This window comes from Orcinus orca, chromosome 3 (assembly GCF_937001465.1).
Source record: "Orcinus orca chromosome 3, mOrcOrc1.1, whole genome shotgun sequence".
Classification (NCBI taxonomy): domain Eukaryota; kingdom Metazoa; phylum Chordata; class Mammalia; order Artiodactyla; family Delphinidae; genus Orcinus; species Orcinus orca.
Window position 1 is genome coordinate 158,718,611 of NC_064561.1, and position 23,942 is coordinate 158,742,552.

Here is a 23,942-nt window from a genome sequence, read left to right on the forward strand (position 1 = left end):
AATATACTAGTTCCCCATGTTTTCTCTATACTGAACTCTTCCTCAAATTCAGGAACTGAATTCAGTTATGACACTGGTGCTGAATGCAACACTGAGTTTGGGTTTACTTCGTGGTTGCTCTGTGCTTGTAAGACTTGTCCTCCTTAGGAAGAGTGAGCAGTGGAGTGAGGAGGGAACACCCGCACCCCTCAGGGTGCGCTGGTGGTAATGGGAACCGGCTGGCCCGGCCACGCCAGCACCCTGCCACCTGACAGCGTGGGCTTCTGTGCAGCTGTTGCTGTAGCAGCCTGGTTCCTAGTCCTGTACAGAGGCAGCATTTACAGAGCTTGAATCGCCTGGGGTTTTCTTCCTGCCTTCTCGTAGCTCTGTCACTCACCTGTCTACATTTGTGTGGAGAAATCTGAACCTATGCGCCACCTGCCAGCATCTCTCAGGGTGTTGTGCATGCGGCCTGGTGGGTTGGCCTGGGAGCAGCCGGCAATGGCATGTCCTGCCTGGGTTTGAAAACAAGTGTTGCGCAGCATTTCTCACACACTTCACTCCATCGTCCCTTTCCTAGGGATGTGACTACATTTCCCTGTTTGTTTGTGTAGGATGTATACCTTTTCATTTATTTTTTCTAGCTTTACTGAGATATAATTGACATTTAACGTTGTATTAGTTTAAGATGTACAACGTGATGAATTTGGTGTATGTAAATATTGTGAAATGATCATCACAATATGTTTAGTTAACATCCATCACATCACATAGTTAAACAATTTTTTTCTTGTGATGAGAACTTTTAAGATCTACCCTCTTAGCAACTTTCAAATGTACAATGCAATATTATTAACTCTAGTCACCATGCTGTACATTACATCTCCAGGACTTGTTTTATAATTGAATTTGTACCTTTTGACCACCTTCACCCATTGCCCCCACGCACTCCCCATTTTTCTTTATGTGCACGTGGAGGATGGTGATTTGCTTTACCTGTAAATGTCACAGTGCATAGCAAGGAATCACAGTTGTTTCCTTTTGAATTTTTTAGGAAACGCAGTTTAAGAATAAGGTTATAGGAGAAAATGACATTACCCTCCACTGTGTTGATCAGATTTATGGAGGTGAGTATGTTTTCCCCTGGGGTGTTGCCAGCCTTTGAAAGTATAGCTGATAATGATGAGGTTTTTTGGGTTTTTTTTGGTCCTTTATAGTTTACTGAAATTTCTTCACATATTTATCTTATTTAAATCAGTTTTATGGATGATAAAATTGAGATGCGAAGTGGCTTATTTGGGGTCGCTTAGCTGGAGGAGCTTGGACTTGAACATGGAACCTGTTCTTTCTAATACTCCACCGTGCTATTACATGATAGATATTGATCATATGTCAATGTTAGCTGTGCAGATCTCACTTTAAAGGCTCACCTGATAAAGGTCTGTCATACCACACTCGGGTGTCTTTTCTTCTGACTAAACAAAGCCTCTCTGGGCTCCACTTCTCTGTTTTTGTAGTCAGGGCTTTGTCAGAAATCATTCAGTAGCCATTTATGGTGTTCCCAGCACCAACAGGTGCTGCGTGGTGCAAACTCTGGGAAAGGGAGGAGGGTGTCAGGAGGGGCCCTAGCTATAAACCTGGGAGTTGACTGTCCCAAAAGCAGATCCCTAGTGATCTCCCATCTTTCGTAATCTCAGCTTTCAGAGCTGGGTTTTCTGCAGGAGTCAGTTCTGCCAACAGTGGCCAGTCCATTTGGGTCTGTGCTTCCTGGGGAGGAGTGAGGAACCCTGGCTGTTCCAGAGAACAGGGCCCCTGCTGGATGGGACTGGGCCCTGCTGACAGTTACTTAGAAGCTGGTGCCTTTCCTCTCACTTTTGAGAGGCGCCCTTGGAAGTTAATAGTCTACCTTGTTTCTTTAGCATTTAATTGTTGTCTTATAACATGATTTCCCTTCTTGATTTCATTGTTGATGTGTAGTGTTTGATGAGAAAAAAAAGACTCTCTTTGGACAGCTGAAGAAATACCCTGAGAAACTCATCATCCACTGCAAAGACCTCCGGGTATTCCACTTTTGTCTGAGGTACACAAAAGAAGAGGAAGTCAAAAGGGTAACTAGTCGCATGTGTTTTTAGGTTTTATTTCCCATCAGGTTTTCCCCACTTCAGTTCTTGCTTCCATTGCACGAAGGTTGAGGGGAGCCTTTCATTCTGTAAAGTTGACATTGGTTATAATCGCATGTGCTTTGATTAGAATTGAGAGAGAATTTGGTAGAGCAGGACTATATTATCTTGGCACATGGCTGCGTTTAATCCTTCAGTTCATAATGTGTTCATTCCCAGAGCCTGCAGAGGGTGGGAGGTGGTAAACCAGGATCAGAAGGCCATCAGGGGAAGGGGAGGATGGAGCAGCTAGAAGCAACCCCCTTTCCCCACCTCTGACAGCCTTTCCAGAAGGCAGCAGCAGTGACCCCCAGCTCCCGGCATGAAGGAGTTGACATCTGGGAGGTCGTGGTTACGTGTGGAAGGAGGGGGAGGTACACGGTCATGGGCAAAGTGAGTCACCAAATGAGCCTGTGCTTTTGGTCCCTTACTTAATCAGGTTGCTGCAGCAAATTGAGACATGTAACTGGGCAAACTGGTCACAATGGTTATTGTAGCTTCCAAGATTTCTCTTAAGATATTGAAGGTCTCAGACTTGCCACTGTCATGGTAGATACATCAGGGGGAAATCTAGGGAGAGACCAGTTTATCTGTTGTCTTTGGCTGCAGTGAGTTAAGCCTTCTTTTCAGGTATGCTCTTAGTTTTCTTTCAGGTAGTGCGGTAGATCAGTTAGAATAATAAACATGACTCCAGTATCTGTATCTGTTCTGAGCAGGAAAAAGAGTGGTGTAGACTTGGAAAATTCCCTGAGAAGCCAGAAACTTTATTTTGAATGATGATTTTAGTCATCTATCCGAACATACTTTTGTTTGGAACTTCAAACAAAAAGCATGAGGGATTGATTGCCTTATCTTCTAGAAGAAGATCCTTAAGGCCACAACAAGTAGAACAGAATAGCTAAGCATCTTGGTTATTATCTGGTCAGCTATATATCTTTGACATGTCAGATTTTTGGAGTATCTGAAAATGGGACTTAAGTTTTTTTAGTGCTTTGTTTTTGAGAAATTAGACTGTGTTTTAAAAATTGCCCTAGAAACTCAAAGCTCTTAAAAACCTGACAAAATGGTTAGCGTTCTGTTTACTTGGCATTATTTCAAGAGGTCACATCACAGATACAGACCTCAATGAGAGTTAGTTAGCATGCTGCCCATTGGAGCCCATTAGCATTACGGAGACCTAGACAACTTGGGTCTTGTCTCTCAGTGTTTATCTGCCAAAAGCATGACTGTATCCATCGCTTGGTTCTTTTCCAGATTGTCAGTGGCATAATCCATCATACCCAGGCCCCTAAACTGCTGAAACGATTGTTTCTGTTTTCCTACGCGACTGCAGCACAGAACCACACAGGTAAGCTTTCATCCGCAGGTAGGCAGGCCCCTTCCAGTTCCTACCTGCAACTTCTGGGAGAAAACCCATCCATGGGTTTTGTTCCCCTCTTCTCTAGCAATGGGTCGCCTCTTGCTTGGGTGAGTCATTCAGATTTCTTTTAAAAAAAGGTTTCTATTTCTTTCCTGTGACCTTTGTTTCTTTAACTTATCTTTTAGGTTTGTTTGCTTTTTGTGAGGGATTATTTGTTTGTTGCTTATGAAAGAAAATCAATATATTATGATTGGGAATGTGAGGCTATAGAGAAGCAAAACTGAGACAAGTTTAAAATCACTCTGTCTGCCCCTGGATTCTGTTTTTCACTTTAATACACTTGGTTTCATTTCATGAGACCCTAAAAAATGTCTTGCATTCTAGAAAGTTTTTAAACAACCAGAACATGCCTTATAGCAAATGTTTGGGGGATGGGGAATGGAACAGTTGTACCTAAGAGAGCACATCAGAAAAGTAGTTTGGTTAGAAAACTTAAAATTCCAAATGTTTTCCATTCGATTCCCTGAAAAAGAGAGCAGTCTTTTAAGTAAGAAACTGTGGTCATCTGAATTAGCTATTAATAATGCCTAGCTTTGTACAGTGTTTCCACAGATGTCTGTCTTCTTCCTTCTCTGGATCTCTCCTCCTCCGTCTGTCCACTTGCTCTGTCCATTCCTCTTTTTTTTTTAATTCCAAATTATTAACAGTATTTTTATTTTTTTCTTCCCGTTTTATTGAGATATAATTGACACATTACTGTATAAGTGTAAGGTGTACAGCATAATAATTCCATTCACATACATCTTGAAATGATGGCCACAGTAAGTTTAGTGAACATCCATCATCTCATATAAATATAATATTAAAGAAATAGAAAAAATTTTTTTCCTTGTGATGAGAACTCTTCGGATTTACTCTAACAGCTTTTGTGTATAACGTACAACAGTGTTAATTATATTTACCATGTTGTTCATTACCTTCCTATCTGCCCATTACTCTTAACGTGAAGTTGATGTTTACTGATCCTGAGTGCCATGTGCCTTTCATCGGGGAGGTGGCGTGTTAGTTTAACTGCATATATCATGCTTTCTGGAATGCAGAGTTGCTTTGTCCCTAACTGCTCATTTGGTAAATGTTTATCGAACGCTTGCTGTGGGTCACGCACCCTGGGGATATGAACAGGACTAAATCCCTGCCCTCTAAGAGCTTCAAGTCAAACAGAGTGATGTGTCCTGTGGTGGAGGGAACGACCACGCTGGGGGAGGGAGGGCTGTCAGAGGGCGAAGGCTGGTCCTGAACTGCTGGTGAAGGATGTGGAGTGGCCGGTAGGCACACAGGAGTATTTGAGGCAGCAGGACTGGCAGAGATGTAGATATCTGAGAGAGTAGCTTGCATTTGGGGGACTATGGTGGTCTAGTAGAAAAGGTGTGAATTTCCAGGTCTGTCCCACCTGAGTTCAAATCCTCGTCCAGCTGCCTAGTAGCTGTGTGATCCTGGGGATGGCACTTAACTCTTGGGCCTCTGTTTTCTCATTTCAAAGAATAGTGTTGTTAATGCTTCCCTTGAAGTGTTGTGAAAATTACAAATTGTTAAATGCATGGCACACAGGGCGCAGTCATTAAATGAGGGTTAATTGAGAGTGTAACTGCTTACTCAGGACAGATTATGCTCAGAGAGCTCCACTGACGTAAAATATACTTAGCACTACTATCAGGCCAACACAAAATTTGTTCCTTAATTCAGTAAGTTCATCTTTGTGAATGGTCTTTTCACTGTAGCCATATGTATAACTGCTGATTAGCTGGGTGCTGGCTGACAACAGCTTGTTGCAGTATGAGATATACAAAATATGACTTCTTTGTTGATTGCTGTAATTTACATAAACATTTATTGGGTCTACATTTGAAAATCATACTGTAGTTTTAGGAATTCTGCCACTTCCTTATATCCTGATTCTTGGTCTGGACCCAGCACAGGACGGTTTCTCGGCTTCCCAGCATGTGTTGATCTGTGTGCCGAAACCCTTACCTTGACTGACCCTGGCAGTAAGGGTCATGCTGCGGGGCAACTAAGCCCGCTCGCCACAACTACTGAGCTCATTACCTTGTGGTGGCTTTTTGTGCCAGAAAGCCCAGGATATATAGCATCTTCTATTCTATCTGAATTCTAGCCTTCTTTTCTCCTTCCACCCTCCATTTTTTTTGATGAGTAAAGGTTATAGCTGATAGATGCGAGTTGATCAATTTGCTTTTTGATTGAGTAGGGGTTTCTAGAGGTGGGTGCTTTGCAGTCTGAACATCTTTCATTTTACTCAGGCTTAATAATTCACAAATGTACTTTGGCTAAAAGGTCCTAGGAGTATTGTTACTACTTATGTCCATGGGGGAATTTATTAATATTTGCATTTATTACTTTATGGAAATTTACTTTACTGCTGCCTGGGTTTGAAGTCCATTTCTGCCATTGCCTAGCTCTGTGACCTTGGGCAAGTTAATTGGCCTTTCTGTGCTATATCTGTAAAATGGAGGAAATAATATTACCTACCCTGTAGGGTTGTGAGGATTGAGTTATTATATGTAATATGCTCAGGATAGTGCCTGGTGTACTAAGTGCTATGTAAGCTTAACTGTTGTTGTTGTTGTTGTTGTTGTTTTGTGGTACGCGGGCCTCTCACTGTTGTGGCCTCTCCGGTTGCGGAGCACAGGCTCCAGACACACGGGCTCAGTGGCCATGGCTCACGGGCCCAGCCGCTCCGCGGCACGTGGGATCTTCCCGGACTGGGGCACGAACCCGCGTCTTCTGCATCGGCAGGCGGGCTCTCAACCACTGCGCCACCAGGGAAGCCCCTTAACTGTTGTTTTTTAATCATTATTTGTCTTATCATCCTTTGTACTATGATCTGTTTGTATTAAAAGGATTAGGTGGGAGTTTTATTAAACACTTTGTTTTTCCAGGAAGGCTTGATTTTTTTTTTGATATTTTTGTTTATTTTAAAAATTTGTTTATTTTTTTGGCTGTGTCGGGTCTTCATTGCGGCACACGGGCTTCTCTCTAGTTGTGGCACGCAGGTTTTCTCTCTCTAGTTGTGGCACGCAGGCTCCAGAGCGTGTGGGTTCTGTAGTTTGTGGCACGTGGCCTCTCTCGTTGAGGCGTGCGAGCTCAGTAGTTGTGGCGCGCGGGCTTAGTTGCCCCGTGGCATGTGGGATCTCAGTTTCCCGACCAGGGATCAAACCCATGTCCCCTGCATTGGAAAGTGGATTCTTTACCACTGGACCACCAGGGAGGTCCCAAGGCTTGTTTTTTTAAGATGTGCACAGGCTTGAATGAACTGATTTGTGTAAATACCCAGGGGTTGGGCTTCCCTGGTGGCGCAGTGGTTGAGAGTCCGTCTGCCGATGCAGGGGACACGGGTTCGTGCCCCAGTCCGGGAGGATCCCACATGCCGCGGAGCAGCTGGGCCCACGAGCCATGGCCGCTGAGCCTGAGCATCCGGAGCCTGTGCTCCACAATGGGAGAGGCCACAACACTGAGAGGCCCGCGTACCACAAAAAAAAAAAAATACCCAAGGGTGTTTGGCACCCGTCACCCCCATCAAGCTGTTCTGTGACTTGGGAGAGGACCAAGGACACACCTGCTGGGCTGCAAGAGTAGTGCTCCTGGGCACTTCCTCCTAGCGGGTAGCGGCAAGGTTAGGGACAGAAGTCCCCGTCACTGTGATGTGGCCCTTGGCTTGCAGGCCTTGACCTTCACCATAGCTGTCTGATTTGTTTCTAGCCCTCAGAAACCAGGTGTCACACTGAAAACGCCTCTTTCGGGCAGTGCATCTTCACACTGAAGGAGGCTTCACACTCAGCAATCTGGCATGCTGTTCAAATGAGTTTGCCATCTTATGCACACATTGGTAGGGCTAAAAATATTTTATTATTTTAGCATTTGTGCCAAGCCTGTCTTTTAGTGCTGCACAGGATCTTTTTATGTTATATAAATTATCTCATGGTCAGATGACTGAAAATGGAGCTATAAACTACTTTTGCACGGAATGGAACAAGAACAGCTGCTTTCGCCCAGCACAAAAGACAGAGCCTCACTCATAATTTTGGATGAATGACAGAAAAAAGGAACAAGGTTAGGATGAAGCAGTGAGTTCATTCTGTGGGGATAAAAATGGGCTTAGTGGAGGAAGTTGGGGCCCACGGAGCCACTTTCACACCATTAAAATACCAGGGCTTCCCGACAAGATTTTACTGTCTTTCTCAATTTGTTTTGTTAGCTACTGACCCCAAGAACCATGCCGTAATGTTTGACACACTTCAGGACTGGTGTTGGGAGCTGGAGCGGACCAAAGGCAACATGAAGTACAAAGCAGTGAGTGTCAATGAAGGCTATAAAGTCTGTGAAAGGTAAGCTCTCAGTGTTGTGCTTTGCTTTTTGAACAGCTTTGTTGAGATTTAATTCACATGCCATACGATTCACCTGTTTGAAGTGTGTAGTGTTTTTTAGCACATACACAGGGTTGTGCAACCATCACTGCGGTCACTTTTAGAATATCTTCGTCATCCCCCAAATAACCCCTTACCCCTTAGTAGTCACTCCGCATTCCCCCGCTCCCCACTGCCCCAGCCCTAGACAACCACTAACTACTTTCTGTCTCTATAGATTTGCCTATTCTTGGCATTTCACATCAATGGAACCATATAATACGTGGTCTTTGTGCCTGGCTTTTTTCACTTAACATAGTGTTGTCAAGGCTCATCCACGTTTAGCATATATCAGGATTTCATTGTTTTATTACTGCTGAATAATATCCCATGATATGGGTATACCATATTTTATTTATCCATTCATCAGTTGATGGACACTGGCTTCTTTTCACTTTTTGGCTACTATGAATATGCTGCTGCAAACATTAGTATACAAGGTTTCATATGGACATGTATTTTCAGTTCTCTTGGGTATATTCCTAGGGGTGGAATTGGTGGGTCATATAGTAACTCTGCGTTTAACCTTTTGAGGAACTGTCAGACTGTTTTCCATAGCCACTGAACCATTTTTACACTCCCGTCAGCAACGTTATGAGGGTTCCACTTTCTCCACATTGATACTGTGCTTTTTTAAGAAACCCTTAAAGTATCCCTTAAAACATTCAGAAGTGAATTTGTCTTTTCCTTCCCATTATTATATCTGTAATCTAAATGTAAAACTTTTAGAGGCATTTCTGAATTTATATCATATTTGCTTTCCTTTTATCAAGCGTTTTATTTATTCATTCAATAAACATTTTTTAATATAAATTTATTTATTTATTTATTTATTTTTGGCCGCATTGGGTCCTCGTTGCTATGCACGGGCCCCCTCTAGTTGCAGTGAGCGGGGACCACTCTTTGTCACGGTGCGCGGGCTTCTCATTGCAGTGGCTTCTCTTGTTGTGGAGCACGGGCTCTAGGCGCGTGGGCTCAGTAGTTGTGGCACGTGGGCTCAGTAGTTGTGGCTCACGGGCTCCAGAGCACAGGCTCAGCAGTTGTGGCGCACAGGCTTAGTTGCTCCGCGGCAGGTGGGATCTTCCTGGACCCGGGCTCGAATCCGTGTCCCCTGCTTTGGCAGGCAGATTCCTAACCACTGCACCACCAGGGAAGTCCCTCAATAAACATTTCTGAGGGTCTCCTATGTGCCTGACAGTGTCCTGGCTACTGAAGATAGAGCCTAAAAATCCCTGCCCTCATGGAGCTTTCGTTCTAGAGGAAGAAAATGATGATAGAATAAGTGAGTAATTATAGTGTATTAAGAGGTAATAAGTGCTATGGAGAAAAATAGATCAGGCCAGGGACTGGGGCGTGCTGGAGATGTTGGCAGGAGGGTTGGTCAGGCAGAGGGAACAGCAGGTGCAAAGGCCCTGAGGTGAAATCTTGTCTGGCTTGTGTGAGGAACAGCGAGGAGCCCAGGGGTTGGAGAGGAGTGAGCAGGGGACAGAGCAGTAGGAGGTGTGATCAGGGAGGAGAGGGCCGGCTGGGTGCTGATGGGCAGGGAGGGTTTCAGAATTTATAGTGCAGTGCAGAGGAGTTTGAGCAGAGGCGTGATGTGATCTCACCTACATTTTTAAAGGATGACTCTGTGTAATCCTTTTTTTGAAACTTGAATCTTACTGTTTTGGAACATAATCCTCAACACCCTGCTGACAGTTTCAAAAAATTAGTATTTTCCTAGAGCATTTTGTACTTACGGTTCTGAGGGGCCTTTTCAGTAGATCAGTTATTTTGGGTTTTTTTGTTTTTTTTTTTGTTTTTTTTGCGGTACGTGGCCCTCTCACTGTTGCGGCCTCTCCCGTTGTGGAGCACAGGCTCTGGACGCACAGGCCCAGTGGCCATGGCTCACGGGTCCAGCCGCTCCGCAGCATGTGGGATCCTCCCGGACCGGGACACGAACCCATGTCCCCTGCGTCGGCAGGCGGACTCTCAACCACTGCGCCACCAGGAAAGCCCCAGTAGATCAGTTTTGATTTTGATCAGTCTCAGACACTTATAAGGTTAGCCCTCTCGTTACAGCACAAACTAGGGTGACAGTGGGGAGGGGCCTGCAGGGCAGGTGTCGGATCACATCCCCCATGCCCACGCTGCCCCTCCTCCCCTCTTTATAGTCACAAAGCTTGGAAAGGGAGAACAAGCGCTCAGTCAGGAGGAGGTCAGAAAGCCCTGCTCCTAGGAGGTGATATTTTGTAATGTGATGTTGACACTGATAGAAGGCATGCCCATTCCCAGGATCCTGCCACATACTGATTAAATTCATTGGTATTTGCATAGGTGGCAGCACGTCAGAAATATACCAGGTAGAGAAGGTGGGTGGAGTGGGGTGTCAGGGGGTTCTAATTAGTGGTCGGGGGGAGAATGGAGCCTCAGCGAGATTTTGCTGCTCAGAGCACTCGGTGCAGACTCACTCCCCCTGGACTGCCCCAGCCATGCACTCGCCCCTGCGCTTCTGCCCCACAGGGATGATACAGGAAAAGCTGTGCTTTGTTTCTTACCTGGCACTGTGGTAGCTGCCTGCATGGTCTCCCCCACCCACTCTGGCCCGCGGCATCCATTCTTCCCCTGTTTCATTGGCTCCTTGCTGTTCATGGTAGAGAGGATAAAACTTCTAACAGGCCCTTCATGGCTTGCCTCATGCCTAACTCTCCAGCTTTGCGTGTACCCCTCCAGCCACCCTGAGTCCCTCCTGTGGGCCTTGCCTGTGCGCTCTGTCTAGGATGCTCCTTTTGCGTCCAGCTTTACTAGTGAGTTACCTCCACTTCATCGGTCAGATCTCTGCCCAGGTGTCTCTTTTAGGGAGTCTTCCCAAGACTAGATGAGGTCTCCCGTGAGAGCTTTCATTGCACTGTGTGCCTCTCTCCTTAGCACCTCCTCCGATCGTGAGTTTATTCTTATCTGTATCACCATTTGGTTAATGTTTGTTTCTGCAGCCCATCAGTCCTGGGAAATCAAGGACACTGTTTTGGTTCATCTTTATATCCTCAGTACCAAGTATAGTGCCTGACTTATAAGACCCACTCAATAAATTGGAAACAGTGAATAAATTAACGAAAGCCCCAGTGGTAAGAGAAGACCCTGGCCAGTTCGGATAAGAATAAGAAACTGAGTGTCTACTTTGCCTTCTCCTGAAAAGGCTTTCTTCATGCCACCTCCCTGTGAAGGTATAAGAAGGTCCTCAGCCCTGTCGGGAGTGTATAACACAGGGGAACCTAGGAATTGATGCAGCCACAGGAAGACACTGCTGCTCTGGTGGTGTCGCTCTGGGGGTTCCCTCACCCTAACTGAGGTGGTGCCTAAGAGGATCATACAACCTTCCTTGAATAAGGTCAGCTTATATTTGGAGAGGCTGTTTACTTTGTATTCAAAACTCCTCCTGGTGACTAAAATGAGTGCTGTCCCAGGTGGGAGGGTCAGTTGCTTGTAGACATCGCGAGTCTCCCAGCAGAGCCTCCGTAGAACCACCTTGAGTTCACTGGGACAGGAGGGGACATCACAAACCTCCCCACTGGTGCAGAGCTGTCCCTCTCTTTGCAGCCTCCTTTCTTCAGTGACTGCATGGTACACACGCTAGTGCACTGGGTTCTGACATTTTTTTCCTCGTTGGTGAAAGACTGTTCATAAGGCACAATTAACTTGTGAAATGTTCAACCACACTAGTAGAGGAAGTCATGGAAATTTTTTAAAGCAGTGTGGCCCCATCCCAGCTTTGTCGAATGAGCCTCTGGGGAAGGAGCTGAGAATCTGGTTTACACAAAGCCCACGGGCGACTTCTCCTGTGAGAGCTGGGAAACACTTGTCTGTTTGTAAGTTGCCATCTAAGGCGCTGCTTCTCATGGTTGACTGTGCAGCCCAGTCCCCTGGGGAGCTTGTGAAAGTGCAGATTCTGCTCCTGTAGGCCGGGGCTGCTCTCCTTCTAAGTGTCCCGGTAATGCTGCTGTACACTTTGACTAGCAGGACCTTCTAGAACAACAGCTGTCATCCTGATTACACACCTGGAGAGCTTTGACACCTCTGATATTTCATAGTTCTGCGGTGGAGCCTGGACACTGGGAATTTTTAAATCTTCCTGTGTGATTTTAACAGGCAGCCTGAGTTTGAGAGTCATTGATCTGTGAAGAGGTTTTTGCTTCAGTGACAGCACCTGAAGAAGGGATAGTAAGCCCACCCACTCAAGCGGACGTGAAAGAAAATATTCCAAGCACTTCGGAACCTCTAAAGCCAAATAATTCTTCTACGTTTTAATGGTCTGAGGTATCTTAGCCTTGACCAGTTGTTCCCAAACCTGGTTTTACATCACAATATTATGGGAGCTTTGTTCCTTTTAATTACCTTTAAGATTTTTTTTTTAAGTGGAAAATTTCAAGCAGTATAAAAGAAAAGAGAATTTGATGAATTCCTTTAACCCGTCATCCAGCTTCAACAGTTACTAACTCATGGCTAGTCTCTGTGCCTCTACCTACTCCAACCCTCCCCCTCCCCCGTCCTGCCCAACTATTTTGAAATAAATCCTAGAGCTCATCACATTTCATTCATAAATGTTTAAGTTTTACATCTCTAAGAATGAAGGACTCCTTTTATAAACATAATCATAAAAGCATTATCACACCTTTCACATTTAACATTTGATTCCTTAATATCATTCAGTACCCAGTCAAGTGTTGAGATTTTTCCCATTGTTTTATAAATTCTCAAAACAATTTATTTTTCATCCTTTTATCTGTTTTATCATTAATCAAGATTCAGTGAGGGACTTCCCTGATGGCTCAGTGGTCAAGAATCCACCTGCCAATGCAGGGGACACGAGTTCAATCCTGGTCTGGAAAGGTCCCACATGTCGTGGAGCAACTAAGCCCGTGTGCCACAACTGCTGAGCCTGTGCTCTAGAGCCCGCGAGCCACAACTACTGAGCCCGTGCGCTGTAACTACTGCAGCCCGCGTGCTCTAGGGCCCATGTGCCGCAGCTACTGAAGCCTGCGTGCCTAGAGCCTGTGCTCCACAACAAGAGAAGCCACCACAATAAGAAGCCTGCCCACTGCAACGAAGAGTACCCCTTGCTCGCCACAAGTAGAGAAAGCCCATGTGCAGCAATGAAGACCCAACGCAGCCAAAAAAAAAAAGATTCGATGAGATTGATATCTTGAAAACTGATAGGTTTCTTAAACTTCTTAATCTATAGAGGCTCACACTATTAGCTTTTTCTTGCAGTTTATTTGAAGAAACCAGGCCACTTGACTGATAGTTAGTTTCCTACAGTCTGGATTTTGATGAGTACATTGCCATGGTGATTTTATTCATGAGGAAACAGACCCAGAGAGGTGGGGCAACTTACCTAGGGTTACACAGAATCAGAGGCAGAGCTAGGATTTAGATTCCTGATTGATTTCGACAGAGATGGTTCATCTGCACTGGTTTTTCTTAAGAGGGAAATGTGGTCCATGTCATGACACTCTGCTTAACTTCCTGTGTTCATTGACGTTGAGCTTTCATATTTAATGAATTAACTCCAACACTAAAACCGATGACATCTCTTTCTTCTAGGTTGCCAGCATACTTTGTCGTCCCCACCCCTCTTCCTGAGGAGGACGTGCCACGCTTCCATGGTCATGGCATACCAGTAAGTGCATCTGGAAACCCTAAATGCATGGCTTGCTCATTGGCCCATCCTGGCAGATTATCCTACTTAAAGCCCTTGGCTTTGGTATTAAAGAGTTTGTCCTCAGTCCAAGAGCAATCTAAAAATATCGTAGGGACTCCCTAGAGGAGCCTCTTTGATAATGAGGTTCCTGGGGTCAGAGTTCTAAAGTTTTCACAGATGCACTGGAGTTCTTAGCAGAGACATCTTTAAAGAGCTTTTGGGGGATTACAGGCCAGTCTGGTGTTGAAAGCCAGCCTAATTTAACACCTGAATTGTTTTGAGACTGAGCCGACCCCGTAAGGGTAGTAGAGTTTAAGGTTCCTTTTGGCCCACACCATTAATCTTGAATGGGCATGGCCGAGTTTCCTCCCAGAGACAACATGCAGAGCTTGCTTAGTTTTCACAGAATAGACTGGGATGGGAGCCATATTTAGTGTGTCACTGATCAGAGAAAGCAAGACCCTGGCAGTTATTCCAGTTTCTGATTGGCAGTTGGGAGTTGCCAAGCCTGCAGGGAATTGAGTACAGAATGAGAATTACAGACAAATGCTGTGCTATGCACATGGCTGGTTCACCAAAAAGGTCACTCCTGTAATGGGAGGTGAGATGTCTAAGCAGGGATCACATGCCCAGAAGTGTATGCAGGCCAGGTGGGTAATGAGTGTGGTCCTTGCAATGAAGCAGAGACCCTCTGCCTGGATGAAGGGCTGGCTGCTCTTCTCTGCCGGCCCGTTTGTGCCATGTGGGAATACGGGCCTGGTCTTGCCAGATGTCCAGACTTCGCAGGAGAAATCAGAGACGTGGATTTTTATGTGAGTTTTCCCGATCTCTAAATGTGTGCAGCTGTTCACAACTGATTCAGATGTTTAAAAAACATGTCTTTGGGCCAGAGTTGGTTCACGTGCCACCAGTGTGCCACCTTTGATTTAGAGCAGTGGTTCTCAAACTTTCTGGTCTCAGGACTCTTTACACTCTTAAAAAGCATTGAGGGTCTCAAAGAGTTTTTGTTTATGTGGTTGTATCTGTTGATATTTGCCATATTAGAAATTAAAACTGAAAAACTGCTTAATGTTTATTTTAGTAAAAAACTCATTACATGTTAACATAAAAATTTCTGTGAAAAATAACTATATTGTCCAAAACAAAAAAATAGAATAGTACTGTTTTACATTTTTGAAAATAGAAGACAGCTACATTCTCACATCTTCTCACTTCCTTCAGTCTGTTGTGGTATATTAGGGTGTGGTTGAAGTACATGAAGAAAATCCAGCCTCACACGGATGTGTATTTGGGAAAGGGAGGAGTATTTAATAGCCTTTTCAGAGAATATGAAAATATTATTCTTTGACAGTATACTGAAAAATTGCTAAGTGGTGGTTTCATAAAGATTAATTGCAATAAGGAATCTGAAAGCATAGTCAATGAACTTTTCATTCACTGCTAAATTAAAATCCATTGGTCTGTCTTGTACTTTGAATGGGTCTTAAAACATGCATGATTTAAAAACATAATACATTGGTCGTTTAGAAAGTATTAGCTCACTAGGTTATACAGGTCATACAAATTTTTTTTAAAAAATAAATTTATTTATTTATTTTTATTTTTGGCTGCGTTGGGTCTTCGTTGCTGCGCACGGGCTTTCTCTAGTTGCGGTGAGCGGGGGCTACTCTTTGTTACAGTGCGCAGGCTTCTCATTGCAGTGGCTTCTCTTGTTGCTGAGCACGGGCTCTAGGTGCGTGGGCTTCAGTAGTTGTGGTACGTGGGCTCAGTTGTTGTGGCTCACGGGCTCTAGAGCACAGGCTCAGTAGTTGTGGCACACGGGCTTAGTTGCTCCGCGGCATGTGGGATCTTCCCGGACCAGGGCTCGAACCCGTGTCCCCTGCATTGGCAGGCAGATTCTTAACCACTGCGCCACCAGGGAAGTCCCAGGTCATCCAAATATTGACATGCGTTCTTAGATAAAAATCACGTTTGTTAATATCATCCCTGTCTCATCAGGAAAGCCTTTAAATATTGGGAATTTGTCCAGCTAAAAAGGCAGAGACTAGTTTTACAAAATTCTAATTTTTGCTTGAAAGTTCAACTTTTATCATTGGCAACAAATTGTCAGTTGTTGTCCTTAAGGGGATGGGCTCACTTCATTCTTGTTTTTTTTTTTTTCCTAAAGAATGAATGTCTGCCAGATACCAAAGTCTGAACACCCGTAGTTTGTCTGTCATTCACTCTTTCAGTTACAAGAATACAGCAGGTAGCTCAGCTCTCGAGTCAGTCTCATAGGTGCTTTTCCCTGAGACAAACACTTCCATGCTTTGTTTCCACTCCATCACACAGAATATAAAAAATATTAGTATTAAATATTAAATGTAGTGATCAAGATTAATATAATTCATAATGTTTAGTTCTTCATTATGGACATTCTGAAGTGAAACAATTATTTTTCTTCAAGTTTGTGGCAGTGAAGAATACAGTGGCGACCAGTGCTGTTGGTAGCAATACCTTGGTTGGTACCAAGGCACCAGCAGTTGTAACACTATCAGTGCCAATGTCAACACAGTGAAAAAGACAAATTATATCTTAGTAATATTCTCAGGCCACCTGTAAGGGAGGGTCTTGGGATCTGTAGACAACATTTTGAGAATGTTTTAGAAGAATAAACATAAGGGTCTTCATCCGTCAACCTTTCATAGATGACTCTAGGAGAAGGGGTATGCTCTGTGGGAAGAAACCAAGATGAATTGTCTACACACTTGGGAATAGGCTGCTTCTCCATCCAGCATTATATGAAATTTCACTACTCTCTGTTCTAGCCAGGCCTTGGGGCTGAGAAGTAGAAACTGTCCTGAGAAGACCTGTCCTGAGGAGTCAGCAACAGAACTTTGATAGAAACTGTAGGAAGGCATTCTCATTTTATAATTAGATCAGCCTTAATTATGTGTCCTGAAAGTCGTAGTGGAGCTTGTGATGCATGGACAGTGGAAAAATATTACACAAAATGGAGTTTACACATTCACTCAGGGAGCACAGCTCTCAATACACATCACATAAAATTTACCACTGGTGACAGTGAATATGTTCACAATGTTGTACAGCCGTTATCGCTAGTCTGAGAACATTTCCGTATCTCTGCTTTTTCACCCTGACTTTTCATCTAGTCTGGTCTTTCCTGCCTCCACTTAACTCCTGTTCGGGGAAGACCTGCATCATTTGTGATTTCAGTCATGCCCTTGCTGCCATTCTAGAGACTGTGGCCTCCTGGACCCTCTGCTGTACTCCAGTCCTGAGTATTTATGCTTTTGCTGCGGGGCTAGTGAACATTGCTACAGATTGTTCAGACCAAACCGCAGAGCGTTTTAATGGGATACGTGAAAACTGTTACCTTGCTTCACTTGGGCCCCTGTTCTGCTCAGCAGCCTGTCAGTGAACTCCCTCTGGTTCCTGTGTCATTCTTCCCTGGGGCCAGGGTAGCCATTTTTTCATTCTCTTTAAGTTGGCGATCCCACCCTTAACTCTCTTACTGTCATCGACCACCTTTCCCTTAGTCCCGAGGGGTCTTGGAGAGCGAGCGACAAGACCTCCCTCCTCCTCCTGTGGTCTCTCTGTGCTCCTTCATCTCCGACCCAGACCTCTGCCCGGGCTCTTGATCTCCTCTGCCCTGGATTTGTCTTCCGTCGCTCTGCCCCTTCCGCATGTATCTCCAGAGATTCTGCTCTCTTGAAGGCATTCTCAAGTCTCCCTCACCTGAAGAAGCCCTTCCTTAACAGTTGAGCGCGGGCTTGTTCTCCTTGCCTGCACTGCCTGTACTTCAGGACTGTACTGATTCTCTCTGCTTGCCTCTACCCCCTTTCCTCTTGCAGCAGGGCTTCTGCCTGCCCCCACTCTGCTGTTGACGCTCAGAGTCACTGAGCCTGGGTGGCCCCCGTTCTCCACACCGTCAGTCACTGTAGTTCTGGGTGAACCCCCCCCCCCCTTTTTTGCCTTTTAAATTCCTATCTTGGCTTTGGAAACACGATGCTGTCTTGGTCTTCTTACCTCCTTAGTGGTTCCTTTCCTTCTTTCTTACGCTGCTTTCTAGCCTCCAATTGTAGAGGCTCCCCTAAAGCTCTTTGGCTCTATTAAGAGAGACACCTTAAGATGTACCAAATAATGTACAAGCTATTAGGTATAAAGTAAGCTGCAAGGGTATATTGAACACCATGGGTAATATAGCCAGCGTTTTATAGTAACTATAAATGGAGTATAAGCTTTAAAAATTGTGACTCACTATATCGTACACCTGTAACTTATATGGTACATGAGCTATACTTCAATTTAAAAAAGACCAAAAAAAAATGATCTACCAAATAATAAATAATGAAAAAAAATGATCTACGAAATAAACAGGATTATCACACTGATTCTTGTGTGTTGTCAAGTCATTCTTACTAAGAACCCTGTGGCTCTTTCTCAGACAGAAATTGTACATATTACAATAGGAGAAGACATATGTCTTTTGCTAAATTCCTGTGAGAAGTCTCTCTCTGACCAAGAATTTTGCTTGTTTTCTATTTACCGTTTCAAACAGCGAATGTAAGGGAATTGTCCCTTTGTGCCTCAGCTGGGAGGTGACAGTTGAGCCCCAAATAGGAAATGAGCTGTGGTTGAATGTCACCAAGAGCAGATTCTTTCTGCCCCAGGAGAGGAGATAAAAAGGCTTAAGAACACTTAACTTCCTAGAACGTGTCACGAGTCATGGCTAAGAGTGTCCCCCCCATCTCAGAGTGAGCTGCACCCACCAGGGGGCAGGAGTGCCTGGGCGTGACGTTGGAAAAGCGGGTAAGAGGGAAGCAAGGGGCCCGCTGATTTGTCTCACTGTTCCAACACTTCCGTCTCGTTAGGAGCTTACAGAGTCGGTGCTCTTTGGGCAGCTCCTGAAGCAGTTCTGCGTCCCTGTGGCCTCGCTCTGGGGTGGGCTCACGTCTCTTCCACTGAAGCTGGCAGGCAGCTCCTGTGTCCAGAGCTGCAGTCCTGCCTTCTTCTCCTAAGTCATAATCCTCATCTTGGGAGTCTCCTCAGTATCTTCACACAGATGTCCTGTGGGCACTAGGCACCCAGCATACCCAATACTGATTCATCATCTTCCCCTGAAACCCCAAACCGGTTCCTCTTTCTGACTATCTAAGCGTAGTGCAGAATATCGCCTGGGTTTGCTGATCTCTGATCTCCAGCCCAGGATGCTGCTGGCACGCCAGTATGTGGTCTCTACGGTGCAGATGACTGGCAAGAGGGAGCCTCTCTGGGCAGCTGAAATCCTCCTGGTCTGCCTTTGAGCCAGGGCCCGAAGGCTTGGTCAGCAGAGCAGTGCTGGGCTTTCGCCACCGTTGAACCCTTAACCAGACCTTTATACGGGGCACAAAATCCACAGCCGTACTCCCCGGCCCCAACCAATCTTCCCCTCTTGTCCATTCCAGGCTCTCCTGGCAGGTTACTTTGCCCCCAAGTCAGTTCTAATCTCCTTGTGTTCCTATACAGCAGAGCAAACAAATGAAACTCCCACTGTATCCAGAAAAATGCCTAAACAGTTGAATCAGTCACTTACGGGCATTCATATGATTTCTTTCTCTGTTGCCGTCCCTTTGTTGTTCATTGAAATTCCCTTCTCCTGTGGTTTGCCACATTCTACTTCCTATTATATTTGCAAATTTATTTCCCCTTTTAGGATATAAGCACCTTGAAGGTAGACGAAGTACCTTAGCCCTCTTTCCATCCTCTCACAACCTAATTCAGTGCCTTGCATGTACAAGTCTCTTACCAATGTATGTTGAATAACCAACTTCCCATGCTTTCTTGTGTGGACTTTCTCTAATGGTGGGAGCTGCCCCCTTTTGGCCATCCAAGTGGAGCACGGCCTTGAGAAGTCACTGCTCACTGTCTGTGCACCTTGTGGACGTTATTCGGTCTCTCCAAGCCTCAGTTTCTTGTCGTTAGTGGGGATAATACTTATACCTGTCTCAGAGTGTGACTGTGAGAATTAAATGACTTAATTCATGTAAAATCCTGAGATAATGAGCTGCACTCCAGTGATAGTTTCTATCCTAATAATCCTAATAATAATGATGATGATGATGTTGTTGTTTTTATCATCATCATCCAGGTTCCCAGCACTAAAGCCAAGTCAAAAGGTAATGTTAGGCTATAAGCGAGTCTGAGTGTGACCACCTAGACCTGAGTTTCTGTTGTTGTTGTCTTTAAGACTAAATCAGCCTTTTTCATTATGAGTATAACACATTTATTCCTTGGCATAACAAAGTTGAATATATTCAGCTATTTCATATTGAAGGTGTACATTTCCCTGTATGAATTCAAATGCTAAGCTTACCTGTCCTCTGTTAGGTGGTTTACGTTACATCTGGAAAACCTTTATTCCCCTTTGCAGATATGGTGTTGGTCCTGCCACAGCGGATGTGCCCTTTTGAAAATGTCAGCACTGCCCAAAGAACAGGATGATGGCGTTTTACAAATCCAAAAGAACTTCTTGGATGGGTCGGTACTGTTGTACATTTTGTTATCGTTTAGTTAGCTCAGCTTTTGTCTTCCGAGAAGCAGGGAACAGTTCTTGGTAGTTGGTCCATTTCAGTTTACCTGCTGATAAAGCACTTCGTGCTGGGAATACAGTTTAGAGTGGTCGTCTTTAATTTGAAAGGAGGGAGTGTAACATAATCATGAAGCACCTCAGCTGCATTGTTTTTAGAGATGCACGCTGAAGCATTTAGGGGGCAGTGGCATGATTTCTGTAATGTTGACAGCTGTCAAATCTAGGTCAAGGTATACGTCACTGTGTTATTCTTTTCTGCTTTTCTGCATGTTTGAAAATTTTCAAAATTAAAAGTCTAAAAAAAAACTAAACTGGATGAATTTAAAAACAGAAAAGGAGTAGACTTTGGAGTTAAATTGCCTTGGTTCAAATCCTGGCTCTTTCAGGTGATACACTTCGTAATCTTGGGCCGGGTGGCTCTGCCCCTTGTTCCTGCATCCCCACCTCTGCTGGCTGGGAGCAGCAGCGGGCAGTAGTTGCCTCGTTGGGGAGGATTCAGTGGGAGCTCTTCACACAGACCTGGGCGCCCAGGAAGTGCTCAGGAAAAACGAACTCTTTCTAACTCATGCCTGCTCTTCTAATCTCTTGTTACTTTTTGTTACCTAGAGTTTATAAGACCATCCACAGGCCACCCTATGAAATTGTTAAAACTGAAGACCTGTCAAGCAACTTCCTATCCCTGCAGGAAATCCAGACGGCCTACTCTAAATTTAAACAGCTGTTTCTGATAGGTGAGAAGAATGCCGAGCAAAAACTTTCTGTCAGATGGGGTAAAACATGCCGCGTGGATCAGGTGAAAGTCGGTGCCATGCCCCTGGGTTCCTCATGGCTGTACACAGAGGTGCCCGGCCGTGAGGGCTGGTGTCACGGAGCGGAGGGGCCAGTCACCACGGGGCCAGCTGCCCTCGGTACACTTGCTGCCACCATTTTGCTCCAGGCTCTTGCCCCACTGCGCCTTCTCAGGGCGGTGAACACAGAGCCACCGTCCTCCTCTCTTCCTTCCCCAGTGGTGAGCGTTGAGCTTCTCCCGTAAAAGTTGTAGAACTGTGCAGTACCTGTATTCACCGGCTGTTTTGTAAAGTGAATCATCTGTTTGTTTTCCTTAGTGGCTTATTAAATGGACTCCTCCCTCACCAAGTGGAAATATTTTATTTATTTTTTTTCCGATTGAGCATATATATATATATATATTTTTTACGGTGTAAAAAACATTCAGTTAATCTGAAATGTGCAAACTAGAAAATGAAATATGCCCATCCTAGCCACCACCACTTCCCTGCCCAGGCTGCCCAGTGTGAACAGTTCAGAACTTGAATCAGATGTAATCAAAGTCAGTCACCTGTTGATTCTCTTCACTCTTAAATGAGTGTTTACCCTCTGAGATTCGTCACACTTATAGGTAGCTTTTCCTAACTTTGACTTTTTAGCCTAGTGGTCTGATTTAGGATTTATTCATTCATTCAGTCAACATTTGTTGAATTTCCATTATACACACTAACTATGCTAGGCATTGGAGATAAAGATGAATATGACACCAAGGGAAACAAGTGTGTGCCTCTAATTAGAACACACTGTGCTGTGTGTTATAAAATAGGTTTATAAAAAGCAGGCACCTGGCGGAGAAGTAAGAAATTGCACTAGTTGATCCAGGACTGTGATTCTCCGCTTCTGTTTTCACCATCCAGTACTTTGCAGGGGTATCTGCCTTCTCAGTGATTTGAGTTTGCAACTCGGACATGCAGTAGACTTCTGTAAAATGCAGGGCTTCTGTATCAAGGTGGGTCGGGGGGATTGTGTCTGGCGTGCAAGGTAAACGTGTGTGTTTAGGATTCCAGCAGAAGCTAGCTCTTCCCTCAGGCCTCCTTGGCATTAGGACGTGGCCTGTTGCATCTTCCTCTTCTAAGAGCAGCAGCCTGGATGTCGACTCTGTCTGCCTAAAGCACGTTACTCTCCTTGTTGAGTTACAGGGTGGACTGTGGCTTAGTATACAGATTGTAGGGCACTTTTTACTTGAGCAATGAAAGTCTATTTTTGACTGCCACACCATTCCAGGGGTTTACAGTTCAAAAACAATTTCAGCTGAAGGTTTGAAATGCTGGATTCTCAGCCTAGTCTGGGGCAGCGCCTCTGAACAGCACAGGTTTTACAGCAGAGGCATAGCAGCAAACAGTGCCTGACTTCTTTACTCTTTTTCCTTTTTTCAGATAATAGTACCGAATTTTGGGACACAGATATAAAATGGTTTTCCCTGCTGGAAAGTAGCAGCTGGCTTGACATAATCAGGTATTTCAAGGCGTTGTTTTGCTCATGAATTACACAGTTCTCTAAGCCAAAGTAGTAGAGCAGGACTTCCCTGGTGGCACAGTGGTTAAGAATCCACCTGCCAAATGCAGGGGACACGGGTTCGAGAAGATCCCACATGCCGCGGAGCAGCTAAGCCCATGCACCACAACTCCTGAGCCTGCACTCTAGAGCCCACGAGCCACAACTACTGAAGCCCGCGCGCCTAGAGCCCGTGCTCTGCGACAAGAGAAGCCACTGCAGTGAGAAGCCCGCACACCGCAACAAAGAGTAGCCCCCGCTCTTCGCAATTGGAGAAAGCCCACGCTCAGCAACGAAGACCCAAGGCAGCCAGAAATTTTTAAAAAGTAGTAAAGCAACCTGACAAATAATTTAAACTGTTTTCTATTTCACGGTTAAATATTCTTAGATCACATATTCTGTTCAGGGCTCAGATGGATTTTACATTCATTATTTATTATTTCTGTGCACATCTGATAAGAATTTACAGACATGCTACCTGCCCATACAGAGATCTGCTCCCTAGACTATAGACTAGGGATGGGAAGCCTACAAAAAAGGGGACGTGGCAACCCAGCGTTCTAATTGAGCAGCAGCGCTGTTGCCCTTAAGTAGAGGAGAGGGCAAAGGGAGGCGCAAAACAGGAATGATGACAGGGTAAGAGCAGGGGAGAGAACAGCTCCGAAGAGAAGACTCCTCCCTTCCACCTAGCTCGGCATCCTCTCTCACATCTGCCTGGGAGTTTGTGCAAAGGAGCCTCAGGCCTCCAAAAACTTTTTAACAAATAGGTTTTGAGGAGCCTGCTGCACGTCCTTAATTTGAATATATAATTGCAAGTATTGTGATGAATGTTATAAAATAAAAGGACCTTTCCTTCCATGGGGTGGGTAGAGGTGAGTGTCCCTAAGCCGGTGAAGAGCCCAGGGAGGCGCCACTGCTGCAGGGTTACCAGTGCAGAAGGCAGAGCTGCTGGCAGCGGCAACAGTCTCAAACGGAGCTGCGTCGAGAGAGACAAAGGGGTTTCAGGGCACACTGGGCCTTTCCAGCCACACCAACACATTTAGCCCATGACCTTGAGTTAACAAAATGGACCTGCAGCACAGCTTCCAGATGTGGGCGTTTCTGGGTCTTACTGGGACTCACCAACACACTCAGATACGAATTTGCAATAAGTATTTCTAGTTTAGGAATCACGTAGCAACATTTTTACATCCATTTTGGAAATCCCTTCTGAAAATTTTAAGTTTCTAATAAGCAGATGAGTGTCTTGCAGTATCTGAATAGCATGAATGATAATTTGTTTCTTTTTGGAGATCTTCAGCATGAAATAGTAAATGAGATAGAAAACTGAAGATCATGTCAGATGCCTCTAAATTTCTTATTGTTCATGATACTAAGCTCAGGAACTAATATCTGT

At 44.9% G+C, this 23,942-nt stretch overlaps 1 protein-coding gene across 2 annotated transcripts in view; it reads left to right on the plus strand.

Annotated features, from left to right (window-relative positions):
• Positions 1-23,942, plus strand: part of MTMR12 (myotubularin related protein 12) — a 65,390-nt gene that overhangs the window by 29,696 nt on the left and 11,752 nt on the right. For both annotated transcript variants that reach the window (XM_033421310.2, XM_004266029.4), the window contains exons 4-11: positions 1,034-1,106; positions 1,957-2,087; positions 3,393-3,486; positions 7,769-7,898; positions 13,557-13,632; positions 20,066-20,172; positions 20,831-20,955; positions 22,429-22,507. In XM_033421310.2, coding sequence (XP_033277201.1) covers positions 1,034-1,106; positions 1,957-2,087; positions 3,393-3,486; positions 7,769-7,898; positions 13,557-13,632; positions 20,066-20,172; positions 20,831-20,955; positions 22,429-22,507 — 815 coding nt within the window. The remainder of the gene's footprint in view (positions 1-1,033; positions 1,107-1,956; positions 2,088-3,392; positions 3,487-7,768; positions 7,899-13,556; positions 13,633-20,065; positions 20,173-20,830; positions 20,956-22,428; positions 22,508-23,942) is intronic.